This window comes from Alosa pseudoharengus, unplaced genomic scaffold (genome assembly GCF_046254945.1).
Source record: "Alosa pseudoharengus isolate Yale_2024_CS ecotype anadromous, Long Island Sound unplaced genomic scaffold, YU_APseudo_1.1 YU_APseudo_1.1_scf_7, whole genome shotgun sequence".
NCBI lineage: Eukaryota > Metazoa > Chordata > Actinopteri > Clupeiformes > Clupeidae > Alosa > Alosa pseudoharengus.
This window is the reverse complement of record NW_027468859.1, coordinates 40,923,899-40,949,645: the sequence shown is the minus strand read 5'-3', so window position 1 is coordinate 40,949,645 and position 25,747 is coordinate 40,923,899. Positions and strand designations below refer to the sequence as shown.

Here is a 25,747-nt window from a genome sequence, read left to right as displayed (position 1 = left end):
GGACTGACTTGGAAACTGGATGCAGTAAGTCGCATTAAAAATAGTAGTGGCAGAACTCCCAAGTGCCACCTGGTGGTTGTTTGGATCAACTGCAGTTTGTGCCATTTCTGCCGAGAATATGGGGCGCGATTCGTGCGTAATTCATGCAGGAAACGTCCAAACTTTACTGATACCCACTGTAGCATCTGAATGATCTGTCCAGCACTGTACTGAGCGAATCACAGACGGCTCCTGTTTCAGCTTCTGCCTATAAGCTGGCATTAGGAGGACAGAGGAATGATCAGATTTGCCAAAGGCTGGGCGGGGGTGGGCTTTGTAGGCATGACTGTACGGTGTGATCCAGGATGTCTTCACCTCCAGTTGGAAAGTTAACGTGCTGATGGTACTTCGGTAAGACTTTCTTGAGGTTGGCTTTGTTGAAGTTGCCAGCTACAATGAAAGCAGCCTCCGGATGCAAAGTTTCCTGCCGATCAATGATTTCATATAGATCGTCCATCTGGTGTCAGCTTACAGTGGAATGTAAACGGCGACAAAAAAATTGCAGATAATTCTGGGTAGATAAAAAGGCCTGCACTTGACCATTAGATGTTCGAGGTCAGGAGAGCACACCGACAATGATGTTTGCACATCCACAGCTTGTTGATTAGGATTCACACGCCACCTCCTCTGTTCTTCCCCGAGTCTGTAGTTCTGTCCTGTCGATGAATGTAGAGGCCCTCTTGTAGGATGGCAGAGAGGGTCCAGCCATGTCTCAGTAAAGACAAATTAATTGTTTTATGATATATTTACATATCAACTTTTGGCGGCAGAAGGGGCGGAATATGTGTAGACGACTGCCATGTTTGCATTACAAACTAACCCCATACATTTCTCTGGGAGATTCTTTGAGTGCTGTGTCTCCTCTTTAGAAAGTCTCTGGTATAAGCTATTACACAACGTAAACTGTGAGGACCGAATGCTGGCGACCCAAATAAAATCTCCTGCGACACATCTGTGGGTCGCGACCCAGTCTTTGGGAACCAATTAGGCTATAGAAGTAAACGGTACTTTCAGAAACATCGTTGTATCCAAAGTTGAATAAACAGAAACATCTTTTTAAACGTTTTTGCCAAACATATAAAGTAGGCTACTGTAATATCTGGCTAAAATTGTTCTTACGTCCGTGTGTTCCATGACACTGATTTATTTCCCTGATTTCCGGTTGCTGTGGATAATGACACTAGCCTACAGTCGTGCACCAGAGGGCTCAGGTGCACAGGTATCTCGGGGGAGGGGCTTGGGAGACAGTTTTGCACCTTATGCTGCCTTAATGCCACGTCGGATATTCAGAAATTCCGATCTCTGATAGAGGAAAAATGACTTGAACGCAGTCGGGTCGGATTTTATGATCTGAGACTTGTGCGGAACTCTTGTGCCCTGAGCTGACTTGACGTCACTATCAAATTCTCCAACAATGGTGTCCAAATATTCAACTGTGCTCAGTTCAAAACCCAGCATCTATTACAGTAAGGAAGTGCATTAGGGTCTACGGCATAGGCATCTTTTTCTGTGTTGGGGTTGTAGTTTAAATTTATTGAATAATTTGAAATGATACTTTCAAATTAGTAAAACTTGTATTTATACTTGAATTTGGAGAAAATGTGCTCCATGACTACCTCTGATCACCAGTGAGTCAAAAAAAAAAAGGCAGCTTGCAAAGACCATCAAGAACTACAGAAAGGTCCCATTGCGGTGCCGTTACCCGATGTGGCCTGGTGAAAACACTGGTGCCCCCTGTTTCATGGCATGCTGAAATAGCAGCAACATTTACTTTGATGGTGGATGCAGCTATGCCTGCATTCAGTAGGGACTGCAGAAGACATAAGAGTGATGGGACATGTCAATGGCTCAACATCACGAGTGTCACACCATTCCGAGAACATATATGAGGATACTGTGGAAGCCGCTCTGACCCCTTGAATGGTCGTAATAATGTCCGCAGAGAAACCCCATCTCTCTAGGTATTGCCTCTCAGGAGCCAGGCCATTAGAGGCTGACCTAGGATGGGAGGTGCCCTGATCTTCCCACTCACTTCCAAGTGGGCCCAGTCTACCGCTAAACATACCACCTCTGGGAACCAAAATGACTTGTGACAATCCAGGGGCTATCAATATCACCATCCGGCCCTCTGTTTGATCCTTTGGAGAAGCAGAGGTATCAGTGGAACCTGAGGAAATGCATGTGGCCACTCCTTCTGCCTATGGTGAAGTTATAATCAGACTTCAAGCAGTGCAAAGCAGATGCAGCAGTTGGGTATAAGTTAGAAAATGACTGCTTTTCAGCCACTTGATGCTCATTCTGATGTAGGCTATGACAAGATAGTATACAGAAGAACTTGTTTTCTTTGCATTATTTGAGGTCTGAAAACACAGCATCTGTGTTATTTTGACACATATCTATGAATAGTAACATCAGAGAAACCGAGAGAAAATAATTTTGCAGTGGTCTCATTTTTTTCTAGAGCTATACAAATACACACACACATATACATACACACACGCAAACAGACACAAACACATATACAAACATATGTACATACACACACACACACCAACATTGTCATCCGTCTGTCTGCCTCTTTTTGCAAATACACAAACACAACTGGCATGTACTGGATGATTTTTGTGGATATTGTTTTGAATGGTGCTTTTATTGCAATGTGTTGCATTCTCACATTCATGGATGTTATAGAGATTCTGTTAGTCAAAGCATCATCATTTCCTTCAAGGTCAGCATGTTCACCTTGGAAAAGCAACAAAAAGGCTATATGCACAAGGTGTGTATGTGTACATGAGTAAAATTGATCTATTTCAGTTTGAGTAGCCATATAATTCCATTACATGGACTTCAAAAATAAGACTGTTTCAGTAGATGAAAAACACAGTTTTTTAGCCTTCAGGATAATCCCGCAGGTGCTGGACCCAGTATGTGACTGATTGTCTAAAACATCCAATGAAAATTAAGAATCTCCATGTGAGTCGTGGAGAGAGAAACATGCAGTCTTTAAAAAACAAACAAACAAAAAAAACATCTTCATTCATATTGTCCCACGCAGCTGCACTGATGCCTTTCCAGAAGAAGTAACAAGTATGATATACAAAACTGGACAAAATGAGTAAAGTAATACACACAAACACACACACATATTCTTTATATTACTTTTACATGGAAAAAGTGGAACCTTGTTTCTAAGGAGCACTACCATTAAAATGGGAAGAGATAAGCATTCAACCCCTGGCTGACAAAAACAAGCTATAATTATGTGTAAGGCAACACATTAGTCAACATCTCAGGTTAAAGGATACTCATGTTTTCAGACAGTGAAGATGTGATTTATACCCAACACCAAACCGATTGGAAACAGTATGCAATTAAATATTACTTGTTAATCTGCATGTCTGCCTGATGTAAGCACAATATGTCTCTTTCAATGCACATTTGTACACATCATTGTATACAACTCCTCCATTTATCTACATTATAAGACTTGCTTCATGATAAAGTAGATAGTACACGACAATGAGGAATGTACTGAAAGGCTGAATCAGAAACACTACTAGTGGGACAGATTTGAGGGAAGAGGCAAGAAACACCTGAAGAATACATAGGCATAGTTTTCAGAGAATCTGCAGTGCAGAATACTGAGAAACCATGATAATGTAACAGGACAAGTCTCTATTCATGTAAAGGGACTAAGTTCTCTCTGATGAACCTGAGAATTGTAAGTTCTATTGTCTTACTGATTATTAAGTATTTAAAACAGACATTAAATTACATCTATGGGATTTCTTTTCCACCATGATCTAGAACTGTTTTTTTTTTTACAACCAATGGCCCCTCAACATTATTATCTGATATAAAGTGCAAAACTAGATTGTATTTCTTGCAAATTCCTGGATATTACTGAGTACAAAATTTATGCAAAATACAGCAATTATGTTTTACAAAGGTTGATATAAGAAAATTGTCATTATAGTACTTTATCATTTAACAGTGAGAAGTCCTCTATGAAAAAAAAAATAAAAACACACACACACACACACACACACACACACAAGAGGCACTTCAAATTTGGTGTAAAGAACTGACGAACAATTTCTAAAAATAATGGTATTAACTGTCAATTACTAATCTTAAGAATTAAATAAGAATAAAGTGTCAAAAGAAATGCTTTGTTGAAGGTGCATAGCATAGATTTCACTTTTTGTAAACCATTAGTTAAATTTCTGCCCAGTAAACATGACATGTTGGCTTGAAAAAAGGGTGAAAAAAGGGGCTTACAGAGACAGTGAGAGGCAAAGTCCAGTATGTCAGCAGGAAAAATAGGAAGGGGAAATGTACTTTGCCATATTGCATGGAATTTACTAAGCTCCACTTCATTCCACTTCACTTCATTAAGTAAAGAGCGCTCATCACCACCCGTCCCCACCTCCTTTACAATGCAAATTGTGTGCCCACAGCTGAAACACAAGCACAGTTGAATGGATGTAACCGATTGCGACATTAAAAAGAATCAAAGTTTAGCGATCGTCCATGATAAGAAGTTGTCAACGAGCAGTGACACAGAATAGGCCTAGTAGTTCTACTAATCCACTTAAAAAAATACTTGAACTATTTACTGCACGTAGACTAGGGCTATGACGCTAGTTTAGCAGATTGGGAAGTGGATGTCGTGAAGTGAAGTGAAAATACGATATTAGAAAGGCAAACAAAAGTTAAGGTTTATTTTGACATAGTACAATGAAGAAAAGTGATGCCCTGAATACTGTCTCTGAAAGTTTCTCTAATTGACGCATTTAACAGCAATTTGGATTACACCTGCTTTTAACAGAAACAGGCGGTAATTTGCTTTTAGTCAGAAACTGGCAATAATTTGGTGGTCATTTTTAAAACATCTAGGCCCAAGTCTACAATGGACAGGCCAATCGGGCTCATACATAGCAGAGAGGGTGAGAGGCAACTATGTCCAGTATGTCAGCAGGAAATGTTAGGAGAATGCAGAGAAATGAAAACAAGTCTACAATGCAAAAGCTGGACAATAGTAGTGTATATCCATGTAGGGTAAAGGACAGTTGTCAAAGGAAATCAATCCTAAATTTGTCTCATCCAGAAATATGAGGCTTGCATATGGCATGAGGCTTTGAACATCATGAAGCTTTGGTCTTTACTTCTCAAACAGCACTGGCTCATGGAAAGACATACCAGGTAACCAATAACAGTTTGCTAAAGCACATTGGTAGTGTTCTGTAAAAAAAAACAACAAGGTTCCACCTTTTCATATTTGTTTAAGCTTTCACAACAGAGAAATTAAATAATATGGCCTTTTAAAATTAACCCGTACAAAAGCCAGTCCTTGCTGCTCTTCTCTCAGCAATATCACATTCAGCAGTCGCTTAAACCATTCTCTCATGTGTAGAGCAATCTGATCACCCACAGGAAAAATGTAGGCAGTTTGAAAAAAAAAGAAAAAAAAAACAACAACTGGACATCCAATTATAACATCAGATATACAGTATCTATTTCTTTCCCACACAGACAGACAACAAACACACAACTAAAAACAAACACAAGAGAATCAAAGAAAAATGGAAGTGAGTTATGACCACAAACTTGAAGCACTACATACAATTGATTCTTAACAGATATATACTTACATCATCTGTTATATACATGCTAACTGGTTGAGCAAAGTTTCAAATTTCTTTGTATGTCTGTGCTGTACTGAATGCAAACCATCACCACTGAATCACTTGCATGATAGACTAAATCATTGTTAACAGGAATAGTAAAACAGTGCTAGATATTTGGCATAAACCTATGTCCAATACAGTGGGAAAAGGGGGCTTGTTACCAGACTAAAATGGATAAATCCAATCAACAACTACACAAGATGTAATCATATCATCAACTCTCAAAACAGGAAAGCCAGTTCCTAGAGAGGCACAGCAGAAATATTACAACCCCATCTTAGCAACATTTAAAAAATGTTTTAAAGGTAACATCAGTTGGTCAACAAACAAGCAAAACACTAGTCACAAGCATTCTGTTAATTTTTGTGGCTTCCTTTTTTATGTGTGTATATTTATCCATCTATTAATCTTTGAAAAATCATAGGTTAATTATTCAGTTAAAAACAGGCTCAGGAACCCACTGACTTCACCATTTCTTGGAAAGATAAACAAAACAAAAACACAATAGTGTTTATACAGTATACTGTATGACATTCTTCCTGTCCATCTTGCAAAATTCTTGCTATTACGCATTAGCAACGAACCATTTCCAGACCTGAACAAATGTATCTCATATCCACAAATTCAAACAAGTTCTCATCTCCCTTACAAAAAAAAAAAAAAACACAATTAAACACACAAAACGGACAGGAAGACATTCAGCTTTTCCAGACATGTCTTAACGTAACCAAAAAAGTCCTTGTGGAATGGCAGAAGAGAGGGCCTCTGAGCCAGTCTTTGAATACACAGCATAGAAATAAATGCAAACACGCACACATGCACGCACACACACGTACACACACCAAAAGACATACACATCCTCAACATTGACTAAATTTGAGTAGTATAAAAAAATAAGTTGATCTGCCATCCTAGAGTAACATTTGCACATTTTGTGAAGAAACTGGTATGCAGAAATAGACATTGATAGGAACGGCTTTCCCCTTGAACATTTAATTCCTCTGGGTCAAATACTGATACACCATAATGAACAAGATTATTTAAGGAATCTGTTGTCTAAACCCTGTCTAAGGTTGTCTAAGGTTATTGCTTGGTAAGATGCACTGTTTCTCCCAGCCTTGAGGTATGTGAAAATATTGTACTAATTGGAATTGTGGATCCTTAGAAGCGGAATAATATAGAGAAAAAAAAATGTAGTGCTGATAGACAGTGTCTGACTGAAGCACAGTAGTCACATGAGCAGTCAAAATCTGTAGTGTGCAGCCTTTAGTGGGATGACCAGTGATATTATCACATCTGATCCAGAGAAAATGAACTGTATGTATGTTTTACACTTGGGAATATAGTATTTGGTGCATCACATTAATGCACTTAGCATATTTCCTTGAGATGCTTTAAAGGACTGAAGGTGAATTGTAACATTTACTTAACACACTTGATTAGATATATTTCCATATTCTGATTACATTATCTTTTTTTTATCTGAATATCGTCTGACAAGATTTAGTTAAGTTACATTTCCATACTCATGTTTTTTCTCTGTGTAAAACATAACTTCATTGAGGGGAAATCATAAATTTGACATAACAAAAGCACATGTCCCATTTATAGCATAGAAAACCTGATTTAAGAAATCCACAATATTGATGGTTTAAAAGTGACAGTTGTTTTAAGGTAGGTAGGTAAAAAGAGAATGTCTTTGCCTGTGCTGTACAACAATGCCAACCTGCACTGAGAGGCCAACAGGAGCCTGCAAAGCTCTTCTTCACAGCTGCTGAGGGGTGGGGGCACTCTCCCAGGAAAAGTCATAGACTTTTAAAACCAGTGCAGTATCCCATCCTTATGAAAATTGTTCTGCCATTGACAACAGACAGATATGAATTAAACAGCCCTAAAATAATATTAAAATTAAACTGGGAAAGTTATCCCATCAGGCACTGCAGAGGAGAGCCATGTGTCACAGATCCAGCTGAAACTAAGCCTTCAATGCATGAGAAATTAACACAATCCCCAAGAATTGGCCAAAGCCATTGTTCATGAAATGGCCAAAGTTTCCAATAATGACCCATCTGGATTCAGATGCTACCCTGGTCCCCAAGTAGTACCACTCAGAGATTGACTGAGAAGGCAGAACTAAGGAGAGGTAGCAGGTCCCTCAAACATAAAGCTGGTCTGTAATTGGATCTTCCTCCACAGAGAAACTGATTTTGAAGTTGGGCTCAAAGATACCCTTACTGCCAAGGGAACCTCCCCTTAGCATAACCCCACACTCAGTAATCCTGCTGGTACACTGTAAAGGAATCAAAGGTGAGGAAGATATATCTCTGTGTTGAGAGGCTCCTCTACCATATCCTCAATGATAGTGCCGGAGTCACTCTGTCAGGAGCTGCTGTAGGAGACTCTTCTGCTGTGTCTGGGCTGATTGGGCTCCACTCTGCCCTTTATGGGTTCCCATAGGACCTGGCTGGCTGAGATAGGATTCACTTCCTACCAGATTTACTGTGCACTGAACATCAGCAAACACCTGGACTTGCTGTACCTAAAGGGAAAAAATATGAACATGCAGCATCAGTCAATAAGTCCAATATACCCAATAACTCAATAAGTCCATGGTTTTACAGTCAGTGCGGTTATATGCAAACAAACAATCAGATTTCAGTCCGGTTATACTCTGATTAAATGTTACGTAAACTGAGTACTCCGGTTACAATCTAATTTTATGAAATCAGAGAAGATAACCTGGAGTATTTGATTTTGATCTGATTAAATATGGCATCTTATGTGATTAAATACTCCGATTAGCCTACAGTTGGACTTTATCACGTTCCATACCGCATGGACGCTATTCTCAAATAGGATTTTTATACTTGTTCATTTAGCGTGTAAACTAGAATATTAAAAATTTTGATAATACTCCGATTGGTGCTTTAATCAGATTGTTCTGCACACGTAACCACACTGAATATTCAACATAGTCAGCATTACATTGAAATCTCCAGCAACATGATTTGTTTCCTTTTTCCTATTTCCTTTACCTGATCATTACATATGGAGCTGACATTGCAGAGGTTGTTGTTGCCCATAGCAACAGGAGGACCCATTGGAGGTATTGATCCAACAGCTTCCGAGGCACCAGCCATGGACACAGTTATACTCATGTTATTGTATAGGCCCTGCTGTCCAAAAGCCTGGGGGGCATTCTGTCCAGCCTGGTTAAACAGACTTGGAAAATAGAAAATACTTAACAAAAAAAATAACATATTAAACATAACATATTAAATTAATAACAGCTGGCATTCCATGTAACAGTGCCATGTTATCAGGTCAAGCAGTAGCCTAGAAATCTAGACGCACCCTAGCGGCAGCAAATTACATTTGCTTCCAGGGCTAGTCTAGCAACTCTCGTTGGCTTGTGAGCTCGAAAAATTAAACTTCTATCAGGCCAATAAAATCGTGTATAGAGTCGTTAGGCGGGCTTAACATAATGATTGATGGTTTGGCTTGAATTCCCTGCTACTTGAAAACAAAGAAGATGGATGTTGCTGTTGGCGAACAGTGTGACACGAGTTAAGCTTTTTTTAAGTTTGAACTAGCCCACTAGCTCCGCTGGTGGGAAAAGGCATGGGACTCATAGCGCTGTCCTATTGCAGAGGGAATTTGAAAGACAACCGATTATCCCGCCCCTCGGACTGAGCACTGCGAACGGTGAGTGCCCAGACCTCTTTGACTTTCAAGTCATCTTTTTGCATTCGCTTTGACTGTAATTTCATCTGGTCTGGAATCCCTAATAAGATACTCCACAGGCTCCAACTCATTCAGAATTCTGCAGTGAGGATTATAACATGCTCCAAATCCACTAGCCATGTAACACCATTGCTTATGCAATTGCACTGGCTTCCAGTTGCCTACAGAATACGTTTCAAAGTCCTCCTGGCATACAAGGCCCTACACAATTATACCCCCACCTACCTCACTGACCTTCTGGAAGTTTACACCCCTGCACACTCACTGAGATCCTCCTCAGCAGGCCTACTGCATGTCCCTAGTGTGAACCTTTAGCACCCTGGGAGAGAGGGCTTTCAGCTACATCGGCTCCAAGCTGTGGAATTCACTGCCAGACTACATCATTGTGACTCAATTACTGACTTTAAAAACAGACTTAAAACATATCTCTTCAAGATGGCTTATGGACTGACTGACTGACTTTTATTTTTATTTTTATGAGATGACTATAATTTTAACAACCTTTTTTGTTTGTGAAGTGACCTTGGGTGTCATGAAAGGCGCTTTAAATAAAATGTATTATTATTACAGTGCATGAAAATGCTGATATCCGAAGTCTTCTTCTTATTACAGTGCATGAAAATGCACTGTACTGTTCTTCCTAAGCTTCTTATTACAGTGCATAAAAATGCACTGTACTGTTCTTCCTAGGCTTCTTATTCTTCTGCTTCTTCTTCTAACGCAGTTAATGCAGCTTCAACCGTTTAAAGGTGCTCTACAGTAAGCGATGCCACACGTTTTTTAGGCTAAAACATTTTATGTCACTTACTGCAAACAGCACCTAACCAACCGCTAGCTGTCTGTTTCCTGAATACACTGTAAAAAAACGCGATCTCTGTGGACAAACCAGGCTCCAAGAACGGCAACAAAAACAACCTGGGCAAACCTAGCCCATGAAAACATAACAAACTGTTCCAGCAAATCACAGACGAGATGCGCGTTTAGAAGAGTTTCAATTGCACGGGAGCAGCACGGGAGGGAGGGGGAGGAAGTAGCGAGCTAGCTCTCTGTTCTGTTTGAAAGTCAACAAAAGTGACGTTGCCCAGCATCGCTTAGAGCAGGGGTTCCCAAAGTGGGGGGGGGGTCGCGGGACGGCGAGGGGTGGGTCGCGAAATGATTTCCATAAATCAAATAAATTTGGAAAAAATAAAATTCTGAAAAATTATGACTGGATAAGATCACCATTCACTGTAACCACCGCAAGTCATCTGTCAGCCGGCATGGAGGACGCACTGGTTGAGCTGTCATGTGACCGCACTTTAAAGACAGATTTTAATTCCAAGACGCTTGCTGAGTTCTGGATTTCAGTCGAGAGGGAATATCCACAGCTATCCAAGGACGTCCAAGGACCGCGATGGACGTACTGACGCCATTCTTTGCACTGACATATATTAAAAACAAATACAGATCCCGTCTAAATGTGGAGGATGATCTCCGTGTGGCCGTCTCCACAATTAAACCAAGAATGGACTTGCTGTGTTCCGCGCATAGCGCACATCCATCTCATTAGATGAGATTAACGCTGAAACGTAGTTGCCAAAATGTAAATTTGCGCAGCAAAAATGTACATATGTTTACAACAGTTTGTGGACATTACCCTGACTGAGATATTCTTCTGTTAAAGCAACACCAAATAATTTTTTGTACATTAAAATATTGTTTCCAAAATCATCAACTCGTAACAGGGTGAACGGCACTTCTCTTCGCGACCCTCTATCGGCTATAACCGCACATATGCAAGTTTGCCAGATCGGGTAGCGGATCTGTAGTTCGATGGAATGAGACATAAGAAACTACAAATTTGACTTGCTTCTGATGTCGCAATACATTATACTTTCATAAAATCATGCAACGTACTCTACCTTGTCTGTATACATCGTTATTTCCAAAGCCAGTGCTGGATAAACAAGCGTGCGTGCGACAGGAAAAGTGCTTTGGTGTTGCTTTAAAATGGAATTTAAAGTAATGTTTCAAAGTTAAGTTTGCACATGACAGCAATAATGTGCACTCATGGATATTATTTTTTGACTAAGGTATTCTGCTTTTATCATATAGTAAAGTTCTATATGTAAAATCATAACAGGCTGCTCTGTTCTTTTGTGTTGTCGTTAAGCCCGTGTTTGCATAAGCCTAGTGCGTATGGCCGGGTGCGCACATTTTATTTTATTTTTTGAATCACATCCAGGGATAGTGGGGGTCGCCAGTCTCTGGCACGGTTATTTTGGGGGTCGCGGGTTGAAAAGTTTGGGAACCCCTGGCTTAGAGCACCTTTAACGTAGAAACTTCATTCAAACTGCGTTGCGTAGGTCTTACTTGTGACATCCGGCCTTTGTATTTTTCATATTTGTCATCTTCCTAATAAAACCAAGGCCGTTAAATTTCATAGATATTGGTCTGTAAGTTCGTTGATGGGGATGGAGTTCGCTAAATATTTTAGAAAGGAAACTGATAAGTCATACAAGTGTATTATTCCTACAAAACAACTAGATACAATGTAGACCATGTGGTGTCACTGTTTCAGTGAGTAAAGATTCATTTTGGAATTTAAGACGACACATTTCGAGGAAACATGAGAGTGCTACGGCGAGCAAAAAAAACGTGAGCAATTTGAATATGCTTCATATGAAGTAGAAGGCTGAAAGTAAAACTTGGATGCTAAGCCTGTATTATTTAGGCAATTAATCCCACTGATCCCTTTAGTTTTACGCTTATGTGTATTGACGTTACCAAGCTTGTTCGTTGATGCACTATCGGTGTTGCATTTTAAGAACATAAATGTTCTATGAGTGAACAATAATATATATATATAATATTTTCCTTGCGGACAAAGTGCAGAAACATGCTCCTGGTTGCCGGAGTTTTTGACACCAGCTTCCAAAGGACTGATATTCTGCGCGAATTGGATTTGACCAAACAATGAAGAAAAACTTTGGAATATGTTGCCTAGTTCATTACTGGCATTAGGTTATTGGATTTGTTGTCAATTAACTGTGCTGGTGTAGCAAATAGTAGGCTATGGTTTTTGTTTTGTGTTGGTTGTTGCTGTAAGGAAGTTGTCTTATGTGTGAGCTGGTGGTTCAATTGCTGCTCTGTAAGGACGCTGCTTGTGTGAGTAGGCCTGTTTGGTGTTCAGCTGTTGCTGTAGGGCCTACCAACGTTGCAGTATGAGTAGGCCTATCTGGTGGTTCAATTGTAGGCCTATGTTACCTTGGAAGGGGGGCCCACAGAAAATGTAGCCTAGGGGCCCATGACCACCTTAATCCGCCCCTGCTGCTCTCCCATGCCCCACATCCAAGGCTGAAGTGCCCTGCTCCCCGAGCGCCGCTGTAGCAGGCAGCTCACTACTCTGGGTTAGTGTGTGCTTCACTTCACTGTGTGTTCACTGTGTGCTGTGTGTTTTTCACTAATTCACAGATTGGGTTAAATGCAGAGACCAAATTTCCCTCACGGGATCAAAAGACTATATATACTTAAAATACTTAAATACTTAATAAAAAGACCAGGTGAGGGGAAAATGTCAGTATGTTGTATGTGGGTTGGTTCATAATTTAAATTCCATCATACTGCAGACATGCCAGGCTTGTCTATAAGAAAAGCTTGATTCAATACCTGTTACTGCCTATTGCAGCTTGCTGCCAATTCTTATTAATGTCAGGTGACTGGTATATAGTTGACTGTGGGGCCTGTTGCAACAAAGCATTCTGTGAGGTATTCTGTGGTGACAGAAGATGGCTGGTTGGACTAAGTTCAGGTAGGAAAGATGAGTCTCCTGGTTGAAGTATGCCTAAAAGCAAAACAGAAAAGCAAAAATCAGCAGGACTTGGAACATAGCACAATTTTTGTAATCAATTAACAAAGCAAAAAATAAAATAAATAATGTGAAGAAAGTTAATTTGGTCCTTCAAGCAGCGGAAACATACCGTATTGTCCAGGGGAATTTACTACTGCTCCAAACTGCCCTTGCACAGTTCCAATCATACTCTGATTCTCCAAGGTCACCCTTCCAGGAAGCTTGAAGTCCAAAGGCCCTCCCATCTGATTGAAATGACTGGGTGAGGTGGGGGTGGTACTTGATGCAGAGCTATATCTAGTTAAGTAACCAAACTGCTGATGTTGGCTCTGCGCTTGGCCCTGGGTTGGCCCTTGCTGCTGAAGACTTTTAGGTACTCGATGGACCGCCAGTCCTGGGGCCATGCTCTGGCTCATCATTATGACTTTCTGCTGGAGAATCTGTCGTTGTCTGTGCTGGAAGCTGTAGAGCTCCCTTTGCCGCTGAGCCAGCATTTGAGCATTCAGTGGAGGCTGTTGGAGTAATAATTTACAGGGTAACATATACACACACACATGGCCACATATACAGGCATACATATAGAGTTAAAAAAACAATTACATCTCAAATCAAAAGTCACACAGATGACATACCTGTGATGGCAGTTGCGGTGGTTGCAAACCTGATTGATGTAGTCCCACAGAAATATGCCCTCCCTGTGAAAACTGTCCTATAGCCATAAGGCGATTCTGGAGACACAGGGACATATGTTTCACTGATTAGGGATGCTTTCTTGAAAACATAATTGTCTACCCATGGCCCTATTTTCGTTCATTTAAACCACTAGTGCAGTGCCCGTTCAAACATGCTATTCCTGTAGAAAACCCATAGCCCAATTGCAAGTCCGCAGGTAGGCCTGCTTTAAAAATAGGATGATAGGAAAAAAACATCATTCCAGCTAAGCATTCAATAATGAATATTGCATATTATATTATAATACATTAGCCTCTAATAAATGTGCAGTGAACAGAATTTAGGCATGGCTGCATGTACCATTTTTTACAAATCAAAATGATATAAGCTTAACAGCTATTTTCAGTTAAGGCAGAGTTGGGCAAACTACGGCCCACAGGCTGGATCCGGCCCGCCACGCACCTTAATCTGGCCCGCCGAGCATTTAATTAGGTTATCATGCTGCTCGTTATTTTTTTCCTGCGATACACGACGTTGTGGTTAGCTTTAATGCAAACTATGTCAACGTCAAAACAGCATGTTAGAGACGATACTTTTTAGGTCTTCTCTCAATCTTCATTGCAGCAGATCTAACTTGAATGTTATGCCACTCCATTTATTTGGGAACGCGTCTGAGTGAGCATAGGTTGAGGATGGAGGATGAAAGGATGAGTATGATGCCCACCAGTTAAGAAAGACCCAGGCCAGAGAACAAAAAGAAAATGATAAAAAGAAAGCAAAAGAGCATGAGTCATACAAGGCTGTCACTTTTGACCTGGAACAAGTGTTGACCACTCCCTGGAGCAACGTACTGTAAGTAGCCTGTTCTACTCGTACAACAACCTCACTGTGTATGAATTAGACAGTAAAGATGTCGAGTGTTACATGTGGCATGAGGGGGAAGGCGGCCATGGATCTTCAGAGATTAGCACATGTGTTTACAAGAACTTAGTCCACATGTAAAACAGTTCTTTATTCAGATACTTGTGGTAGACAGAACAGGAATGTTGCCTTTAGCACGATGTGCCTGTGTGCTGTCAGCTCACTGCCCCTCTCCACTATTGACCATAAATACATGGAGTCTGGTCACAGCCAGATGGAGTGTGATAGTGTGCATGCTGCAGTGGAAACTGCAAGAAAAAAAAAATTCTATCTACTCCCCTGATGGCTACTACACACTTGTGAGAATGGCAAGAAAGAACGACCCATACAGTGTACATGAACTTAGACACAAAGACTTTCTGGACTTCAAGTCCCTCTCCAACCACATACTCAAAAACAGAACAAAAGATGGGACAATCAGTTCATTGGCAGAAGATTAAATGGTTCCGCTACACGAAAGATGAACCAAAAACAATCTTCTTCAAGTATGATTTCACTGCCCCAACATTCCGAAAACTGACGGTGGCACAACAGGCAACAAGAGGCACCAGAACCACACAGCCCAGCTCAATGTATGAAAGTCCTCCAGGGATCAGTGTCTTAAAGAAAAAAAACCTGCTACTCACCCTGTGCACCAATGGGAGTATTCCTCACTGTTATGCAGAGTTCTATAACACTCTGACAGTGGGCAGTGAGTGAACAGATAAGTGAACTGAAAAAGTGAAATGCGTAATAAACAAGAGAACTGAAATTAAACTGTTTGAAATTAAATGTTAAACTGTTTGAAATGAAATATATTAATGCAAACTCATAAATAACAATTTAAATTAAACTGTTTGAAATTAAATGTTACACTGTTTGACATGAATGAATGTGAACTCATGAATGAGAGTTGAAATTAAACTGTTAGAAATTAAATGTTAAACAGTTTGAAATGACGAAATGAAATTACTTTGTATACAGTATTTTAAATAAAATGAAAAGTTATGAAGTTAGAGTGTTTTTAACCAGTGTTTTGACCAATAATTTCTGCATTGATCAGCATATACGGCCTATTTTTCTTTAGAAGAATTGGAAATGTTTGGTGCCAAAAAGGCGTATTTGATGTTTTTGCCATATTTTCAAGATTTTACAATATGTTCATCGTGTTAATATGCCATAATATGTTCACTTAAGTACTTACTCATAAAAGTTTGTATGTGGTTGCAATGTTGTGTTTGAAGGTTAATACAGTTGAGTGAAGTGTGGTCAACATTTTGTTTTGGCTCTCCTGTAAAGTTTGTCAAATGCCAACCTCTGGTTCCAAGCCCTCGATATATATAAATATATATATATATATATATATATATATATATATATATATATATATATATATATATATATATACGTATGTATATAATTGCAATTTTTTTTGCCTTTCCATTTGCCAATTCATTTGGTAAATCATTTGGCAAATCGATTGGAAAAGAATGCCTTACATTGTTACTACCAAGTTTCATTTCACCACGTTGATGAAACTTTGTAACGAACCAAGCACTGAATCATGTAACAAACTCTTAGAATCCAGCTGTCACGAGCACCTTCTTTTAAACTCAAAGGAGACGGTTGATAAAATATCTTTGAGTTTTATAAAGGAGCTTTGCTATAAAGGAGCGCTGCCATTATGGATATTTTACGTAATGCCATACTGTCACTGGCCGGTGACTTAGTTGGCGCTACGGTGAAGTATGGCATGGCATTAAACAGACTGGTTGAAATCCGAAGTGAGCTAGCCTACGGGAAGCAAACCTAGGACAGAATTTCCGAGCACATTTAGATCGGGCAGAAGTTGCTTTGCTCCAGCGTTTCCCTAACATGAAGGTAGAGATAAGGTGCCAGATACTCATCGGGGTGCCTAGGAAGAAAATCATAAGTGACTTTGGCGTACCACTGAAAACACTCCAACGCTGGATTGTAGGGCTGGAACGATTAGTCAACGTAATCAACTACATAAATTCGTCGACGTGAATAATTTCCGTCAACTATTTGCAATGTAGCGCCCCATGATGATTTACATCCCAATTTAAACCAAAGATTACAGAAATCACTTTGAGAGATGTATCCAGGGCTGTAGGTAGACCTACACATACTTGTTACACGACACTTGTTTGTTTGAAGTGCATGTATAGGGTATGTGAGAGGGGAATCGATGCGCTTTGAAAAGCATGCCCACTTGTGTGTAGCAGCCTATCCAAACAATCATCGGCCTTGTTGCGTTTTGTGTCCACTCTGGTGTCTACGGGGCTCCCGTAACACAGTAGAGATCGCTACTCCTGTTAGTGTGGGTGCGCTCGTCTTTGGACTGTGAGGATTTCACAGGGTAAAAGAGGAGGTATGCGTTTTGTCTACTCTGGTGTATAAAGGTGCTCCCTTTAACACAGATAATATCACAGGGTAAAAGAGGAAGTATCTTTCAGTGTGTGTGTCTAATGCGAGGGCCCCTTTTCAACGGGTTTAGGATGTACGAGAGGGTTGACTTGATTGAGAGGCTTTCTCTATCTGAATCAAATTCCCTAATTTGGGGTTTGGGGGCTAAGGAAGGTGGACTACTTCAGAGTCGCTTTCTATCTCGTAGTCACTGTTCCCTATTCCCTTGATTTGTACTTCAAAATGTGGTTAACTTCACTAAAAGAGAAAGAAATTCAGAGCTGTATTTGCAAAAGTTGTTTGTAATCATGATCTGAGAGTCAAAAGCTCACTACAGACGTTCGTCTGCCCGTCCAGATCTGAGAGAAAATCAACTACCCTATTTTTAGGGGAATCTTGTCAAAATTAAATTTAAGCTCTTTTAATGACAGTTCTTGTAACATATAAAAACTTCAATTGACCACCACGGATCTTTAACCTTTTAGGTCCTATCCCTAAATACACTTGTATTTATCAGACAGATTTCCGTATCCTCGCTTGGGTGTGTGATGTGCATTTAGACCACAATGGGTCCTAGACCTTAGTTTCACAAACAATAAATTTGCTAACAAAGCCTTTTTGGTTTTTTGTCTGCCCTGGAGCATAGGACTTCTCTTCCTAAATGCCTGGCTGAGTTCACTACTCCTGTGTATGTCAGTGCATGCACAGTATATTTTTGGCCCATATACAGTGTCTTAGAAAGTAGCCCTCAAACGGACACCTACTCACCCGGAGTCAAGTCTTTAGGGCGTAGCCCCTGTTGCAAGGAGTCCGGGGTTCTCAGCAACACAGGAGAGGCCGAAAAATATGAGAAAACGCTAGAGGGTCTTTTTACAAACCTCTAACCAAAGGTTAGGATTTTGACTTTTATTAAAGGAAAATTCCGGTTTTTAGCACTTTAAGGCCCTTTTCTGGTTTGTTTTGGATGAACTAGAGTGGTGGACACCGAAATTTTGACGATTGGTCCTGTCTCGACTTTTCTGACTCGTTTTGAATCGCCTTTTCACTTCTCAGGGTGGCTGGCAATGGGCATACTGTAGTAGGCTACTCAAACATGTCCTAAACCTGAAGCATAGACGGTGGCGCAGTAATATAAACGTGCAATGACAGAAATCAATGGGATTTTACAAAATGCCAAATAAAATACGACAGAAACTATATTTCGCTACGCTACTTGTTTTGGAACATCAACGAACACCACTAACCACTCGGTGAGTTGCACAGTTTTGAAAACGAACGTTAAGGGTTGTTTTAGGACATGTTTGAGTAGCCTACTACAGTATGCCCATTGCCAGCAGGGCTCCAGAGTGCGACCAATTTGGTCGCATATGCAACCTAATTTTTCAAAAGTGCGACTAAAAAAAATCGGAGGTCGCACCGGTGCGATCAGCTATTCGAGAGAGGAAAAAGTGTCCGCATTGAAACTCTACCTTTGGTTCAATAACAGACACATATTTGGCCAATATCGTGATTTAAACAAATCACAGATAGTGAAGGGCGGGACCTCCCCTCTGATTGGCCGTGGCCCAGTGCCTGTGTGTAAATTTGAAAATGCGTGTACTGCAGAGAGAGAGCGAGAGCGAGAGAGGTCAGAGACCCATCAGATTAACAGAGTGTATGTAGTTGCATTAGTGTGGTCACATAGGCCGAGATAAATGTCCCCTCTCCCCACTGCCTTTCGGCGGCTGGCAGCAGCAAACCGATCAGACGAGCCCAAGATGATGATCAAGTTTATCGTTGCCTACGATAGGTCTAATGAAACTTCCCTTCACCAAGTTCAGTCCGAAATAATTATTCACCAGAAAAAGAGTTTGAACGTAAACCCGACGTACAGGAATGCCACGCCAAATTTATAGGAGTAGCCTAATTGCAGATGAAAAATTGCGTCTTGAAATTGCGAACAATGCATACAAGGCCTTCCCGAACGACAGAGATACAGATATCGCCGAAAAGGAGTGCGTCATTGACCGCAGTTACATGCAGGGAGTAACCCGGTTTTCAACAGCAATATTCGTTTTGCTCGCGAGTTGTGTAAACTCATTCTGATGGCATCAATCAATTTAATCCGGTATTTGGCGCAAACCGAATATCGCTACTACATTTAAAGCCCGAATATTCCCTGCATGTATAACTGTGGTCATTGTGTACTTTGAATTGAATGGACTCATTTAGATCGAGCATGGCAAGTCATTGCAATAGCCTATAATAATAGGCCTACCATTTCGCTAATGCATTAACCATAGTGATGTTCTTATTGAAAATGTAAAAATACTAAAATTAAAAAGTAAATTGCATTGTGGGGCTGTCAAATGATTATTGCAATCATCATTGCAAAATCACATAAAAATCCCCCAGGCTACTTGGAACATCTCTTTAAATTGTGCTCAAATACATTTCTATGGAAGATGCTAGCATGGCGAGCTGGTTTAGCCAAGGCCTAAAGATCATGAAGGATAAGACATTGAGCCATGAGATGTGCAGTTTGAAGCCCTTAAAAGACGTGCACTGTTAATTTACTCACTGTTATTTTTATTTAATTCATCTTGAGATGTTTTAAGTTTAAATTTCAGCTCAGTGAAGCACTTAAAGCACCAACACTTCATTAAGTTACTTTTCTTAAGTAACACTTCATTAAGTTACTTTTCATTAAGTAACTTATGTAAATCATAAGTCATAGGACAACCTATAAAGGACAGTAATTAAGGAAAAAAAGTGAACCTGCTGCGGTGTTAAATGCGATGTGGTTGAACATTTGGGTGCACCTAACTTTTGTGCTGGTGCACCTAAGAAAAAAAGTTAGGCGCACCAGTGCAACCAGTGCCAAAAGTTAGTCTGGAGCCCTGGCCAGCCACCCTGAGAAGTGAAAAGGCGATTTAAAACGAGTCAGAAAAGTCGAGACCTTAAAGTGCTAAAAACCGGAATTTTCCTTTAAGTATAGATAAACAATACAAAGAAAGAAAAATGTCTCTACGGCTCGATCCGAAGAAAAATGAAAAGGAAAAAGAAGAACCCTGATGAAAGGGCCGTTCTCTTTTTATACCCACCTCGATCAGGCTGAACATGTCCAAGTTTGGTCGTATTCTGTCTTGCCATGAAGTAATGGTTCTGCTTTTTTTGTTTTTCTAGTTGCCAGACAACTTTTTTGCTGACAAACAGTTTCTTACAGCTAGTACATTATGTTCTTACATTTTGTTCAAGGCACATTTCATTTAGCATAACACACTTTAAATCTAACACAACCTTTTTATATCTATGCAAACACATTTTATGTTTCAAGTAAATATTCCTTAAGTCTGAGCAACACTTTACGTTTTATAAACAAACCTTCTTTTATGTTTAAGAAAAACACTCTCTAAATTTAATCATAACAGGTTATTCTAGCAAAAACAATTTATGCTTTTAATTAAGAAAACACTTCAATTCTAAGCTTCTAAGTTTTTAAACTTTTTTCACACTGGTTGTCTATCATTACCTTGCAGCATTTGCACATTTTAATTTGTTTTGGAGCAAGCGGGATTTAAGCAGTTATATGACTAAAAACCTTTTAACCCTTAGAACCCTAAGCTGTTTTTAGGGCATTTTCACTACCTTTATTCATAAGGATTTATTCTGGTCATTGTAAGTGCCACACACATATATTATATATTGTTTTTTTTTTTTTCAGGAGAGTTTAGGCTATTCAGATCTGCCATCATTTCATGTATTAATACTAGCATTGATTTTATTTTGATTTTTAAAGAATTAAAATATAAAAAGTGTATTATAAAAATTCTTATATTTCGACATGTATCTCACCACTGCAAGCTCACAGCTCTACATGCATTTCATGTGTGTGTAGGGCAGACTGTCCTGAATCGGGCAATATAATTGCCATGTTGGAGGGATACTCTGGGGCTGAGCAATTTACAGAAATATTTGCTGTGTGATTTACGGAAATAAATGCCATTTTTTATTTAGTGATGAAAAATGACCTTTCTGCGCTCCATATCTGTGACACGAACTGATCTGACCTGACTTGACCCGAGGTTGCGTGTTAGCCTGCGTGCCTGTGTGTATGCAGTCATAATAATTCTCAACTCTTTACTGCATTGCCATGAACAAAGTAAAGGCAAAAAAGGTGTTTATTTGTTGAACAAATTGGGATGCAATGTGAGCCTTGAATTGGATGCCATGCAGGAATTTGCTAGGATCTCAAAACCGGAATATGAACATGCTTTGCCATAGAGAAACACATGATAGCATTGGATTATAAACATGCTTTGCCACAAGAACAGATAAAAACGTGGGGTAAGTCCAGCTATATGAAGTTATTATTTTGCTGTCACTTCGTCTGTTTTATAACCCAGAAGGATGTACTTGGTATCAAATGATAGCTCTGAGTCTCCTCTTTCATCTGACATGCGTGGCATATCTATGTAATCACGGGTCCGCGAGTAATTCAAACGAAAGTAATGAGTGTGCAGCGTTGGTTTGTGTACATGACGTTATTATTTTGCAGTCACTTCGTCTGATTTTATAAGCCAGAAGGATCGATAAACATGGTACCAATGGATAACCCTGTGCCCCCTCTTTCATCTGATATGCTTGCCATATCGATGTGATCACGGGTTCGCGAGTAATTCAAACTAGAGTAATGTGTGTGCAGGTGAATGCAGAGAAGTATAGACTGTAAATATGATGCAATTTGATTTAATTTCATGATTTTTTTTAATTTTCATACTTGATCGTGCAGACAAGTGTGTAGTCTCGTTGGAAAGCCCCACTTCTGCTCTGTCGTGCAATAAAGGTTTCATCTCGCTGCGATGAACCGTTCCGGAGCAATGTAACAGAGAAGAAAGGGTGTGTTTTTTGACGCACTTTGCGTCAATCGGGTTCTAAGGGTTAATAGTAAATTATGACTATCTAATTATGATCACGCTACAGCCTAGGCTACTCAAAATCCTACAACAGCTTGCAAATTATCCTCCTGAGCCCAGCAAGTGTTTTGCCTAAAGCGAAAGTATCTTCCGACCGGGCTGAGGTGCATTCAGATCTCTGTAAACGTCTACAATCACCTTGTTCCTTTGCTTTTTTAAGTTTAAAACGAACTGAAAAACAGACACCACCATTCAGTTAAAACATCAAAGAAAAAAGTCCGCTGAGAATGTTCGCTTCTATCTGTCAAATTTGAACAGTTAATGGGCAATATAACACAGTCTCGCTTAGTGGGCCAAGTCCTTAATTAGCCTATACAAGAACACTAAAGGTTCCGAAAAAGAAAAAGAAAAATTCACGACACGTTCATTAGGGCTGTTATAGCCAGATCTTCAGCTACTGTATGTACTGCACTGTAGAGTTCCTTAAAGGTTTATTAAGCATCTCTGCTTTGAGTTTAGAGGGTGCTCATGACAGCTGAATTCTAAGATGAACCATATCCGACCAATCAGAGCTTGGTGATCGTTTACCCACTGTGTGTTACAATGTTTTTAAGGCATTCTTTTCCATTTGTAAATCACTTTTTAAAATGAGGCATTTATTGGTAATTTAATAATTGATTTCCAAATATTTTTTGTAAATTGTTGCTGTCGGGCGGAAACCTCGTATGTCCAAATCCATTCGCTTTCAGGAAATTGAAAACAACCTTGTAATTTTTAAATAATTCAACATCAAACATTGTCAAAGTTCATATGATGACTTAACATATTATCATATACTTACAATTTTTTTTTTTTTTTTTTCAAAATCACATTTAAATGGATTTACGATTTTGACCTGCAAATGTGGAGATACGTGTTTGTTCTTTCATTGATTAGAACGGAACACGGGCGTAACAGAGCTGGCTTTGTAGTTAACTAGCAGTGATGGGCAGTAGCGTCGCTACTTGTAGCAATGCTACTAGCTTAACTACATTTGTCAGTAGCTTGGCAGTAATGTCGCTATTTACAAAACCAAGTAACTTTTCAGTAGCTAAGCTCTTTTATTGATCAAGTAGCACAGTAGCATCCTCGAAAGCTAATTACTCCTGGACATTTCTGACATTTCACACATAACAGCGTTTCCCTGCAGCCATCAAACACATAAATTAGGAAAACAGGATGTTTCTGTGTCGACGACATTACGCCGGGTACAAGCACATGCATAGGCATACAGACTAATGTTCACGGTGACGACACCATAGACAGCGACACACACACACATAGGGAGGGAAAGTGAAAACCAGCGCCCCAAGTGGTTGCGTTCCTATCGAAGAGCAGCTCCAATGTTAAGTCCCATAGACCTATTTTAAAAAAAAAATATTGTGAAGCCAAATCAGCGATGTTATCCACCAAAAATATTTTTCAGTGTCTATACAGTTATAATATTCTAACTGTGAAAATGTCAGACCCTATTTTGCCTTATTTAAGAAAATCTAAATTGCTCCTTTTGTTTCAGAAACGAACTACAAAAGAAGTCATGTGACTTTACCCTTCAACGTTACTCAGGGTAGCATGGTTTGTTTATTAGCCTGGTTAGCATTGACACTTACAGCTAGCTCTTCATGTGAGTAGAAGCACAACACCAGTTATCCTGACATAAAGGTCATCACCACGCGGTTTACATCACGTTCCATTATTACAAAAATATGTTAAGCCAGTTAAGCAAATTGCGTATTGATCAGTTAGAGATTAAGCGCCTAAAAATGTGACGTCACATGCAGCTGTAGTTCCTTATCACCGTGTTACGACAAAAACTCAAAACAATTCAACTGATCCTAAAAATAAGGTATGACCACTTGAAGCAATAGAGGTGACCCCAGTGCCTAACATATGGAAGGCATTAAATTAAGATCCCAATGTGCACCGAGATATATTTTTTCTAAAAAAAAAATCCCATCCACTCCGCTAAACTCTAGGAACGCAACCACTAGATGGCGATGAGATTACTTTCCCTCCCTATACAGACACTGGAGGAAAAAGACAGAATGGCAGAGAGCCCAAGATCCATTGAAGAGCATGAACATGTTACACCATGGCCATACCTTCAAACGTAGCTACGTCACTTTTGTTGAAACCAACAAAAATAAGTATCTTTTCAGATGCCTTCTGTGTAATCCAAAGAAAATGTTCCTGTCGACGTCAAAGACATCCAACACAAACATACGAACACACGTTCAGGTGATTGAATTTCATTGAACTACCGTTTTTCCATTTTGCATCAATGAATTAAATTAAGCTTAAATCAGCTAACAAAACAAATTAAGTAGGAAAGAAGGGAGAATGGAATAATTGATGAAGTTCAAACAGTTAGATAACTCATGCCAATCATATTTTAGCCTTTATCTGACTGACAGTTGTGTTGATCATTAAAATGCATTGACTTGGCATGCAGTTTGATTAACTGAAAGTAGCTACTGATGTAGCTTATCAAGCTACTTTTGACAATTTGTAACTTAGCTTGCTACATTTGTATGGGTGGTAGCTTCTGTGAAGTGAAGCTGAATTTATTGTAGAGTAGCTGGTAGCTTAGCTCACTACACATATCAAGTAGCTTGCCCATCACTGTTAAGGCGAGACATGGCAGGTGAAAATATCGTTTTTTCATGCACTGGTCAATTTCGAGATTTTGAGCTAGTATGTTACCTTAGCATGTATTCTATCAAACTACTACAATAAAAAAGTCCGATTTACACATTTACAGTGGGGAGAATAAGTATTTGAACCCATGCTAAAGTTGACTAAAAAGAAAAATATAAAAACATCTGTTAGAAATTTATCTTAATGCCTTAATTAAAACAAATAGTAAAAATCCAACCTTTAAGGACACCAATTTTCTTAGTGAATGAAGAATGTATAGTAAATAAATAAATGTTATAAGTAAGCAATAAGTATTTGACCCCTATGTTAAATTCCCATAGAGGCAGGCAGATTTTTTATTTTTAAAGGCAACTTATTTCATGGATTCAGGATACTATGCATCCTGATAAAGTTCCCTTGGCCTTTGGAATTAAAATAGCCCCACATCATCACATACCCTTCACCATACCTAGAGATTGGCATGGTGTGTTTTTCAGTTAGCCTATTAGCTGGTTTGATTTGCATTGAACCCAATGAGCATTTTAGTCAACTTTAGCATGGGTTTAAATACTTATTCTCCCCACTGTAGGTGTTAATTTAATTATATTGTGTCTACTCATGCCTGTATATTTCTCCTAAATTCAGCAAAAGTTAGCATTCTAACCTTGCATGCACTCCCGCGACCGTGATCCAAAACATATCATGTGTAGTACAGTTGGAAAGCTCTGTTTTTCCTGTATCACCCTATGTGATCCATATATGGACACTTCCTTTTAAGGCTATTGACAGCATATGTTTTTAATATAATTTTGAACCTGGCTGTATCCAATGCTCAGTTTTTGTGTTTTAAAATGTATGCAAATTAGCACATATTT

General features: G+C 39.5%; 1 protein-coding gene across 1 annotated transcript in view; it reads right to left on the bottom strand.

The window, feature by feature from the left end:
• Positions 1-2,670: 2,670 nt before the first annotated feature.
• ncoa1 (nuclear receptor coactivator 1) overlaps positions 2,671-25,747 on the bottom strand; it is a 189,332-nt gene continuing 166,255 nt past the window's right edge. Inside the window, exons 16-20 of the mRNA XM_076272387.1 lie at positions 13,935-14,030; positions 13,433-13,814; positions 13,122-13,296; positions 8,765-8,951; positions 2,671-8,268 (exon numbers count right to left, since the gene is read on the bottom strand). Coding sequence (XP_076128502.1) covers positions 8,101-8,268; positions 8,765-8,951; positions 13,122-13,296; positions 13,433-13,814; positions 13,935-14,030 — 1,008 coding nt within the window. The 3' untranslated portion in view covers positions 2,671-8,100. The remainder of the gene's footprint in view (positions 8,269-8,764; positions 8,952-13,121; positions 13,297-13,432; positions 13,815-13,934; positions 14,031-25,747) is intronic.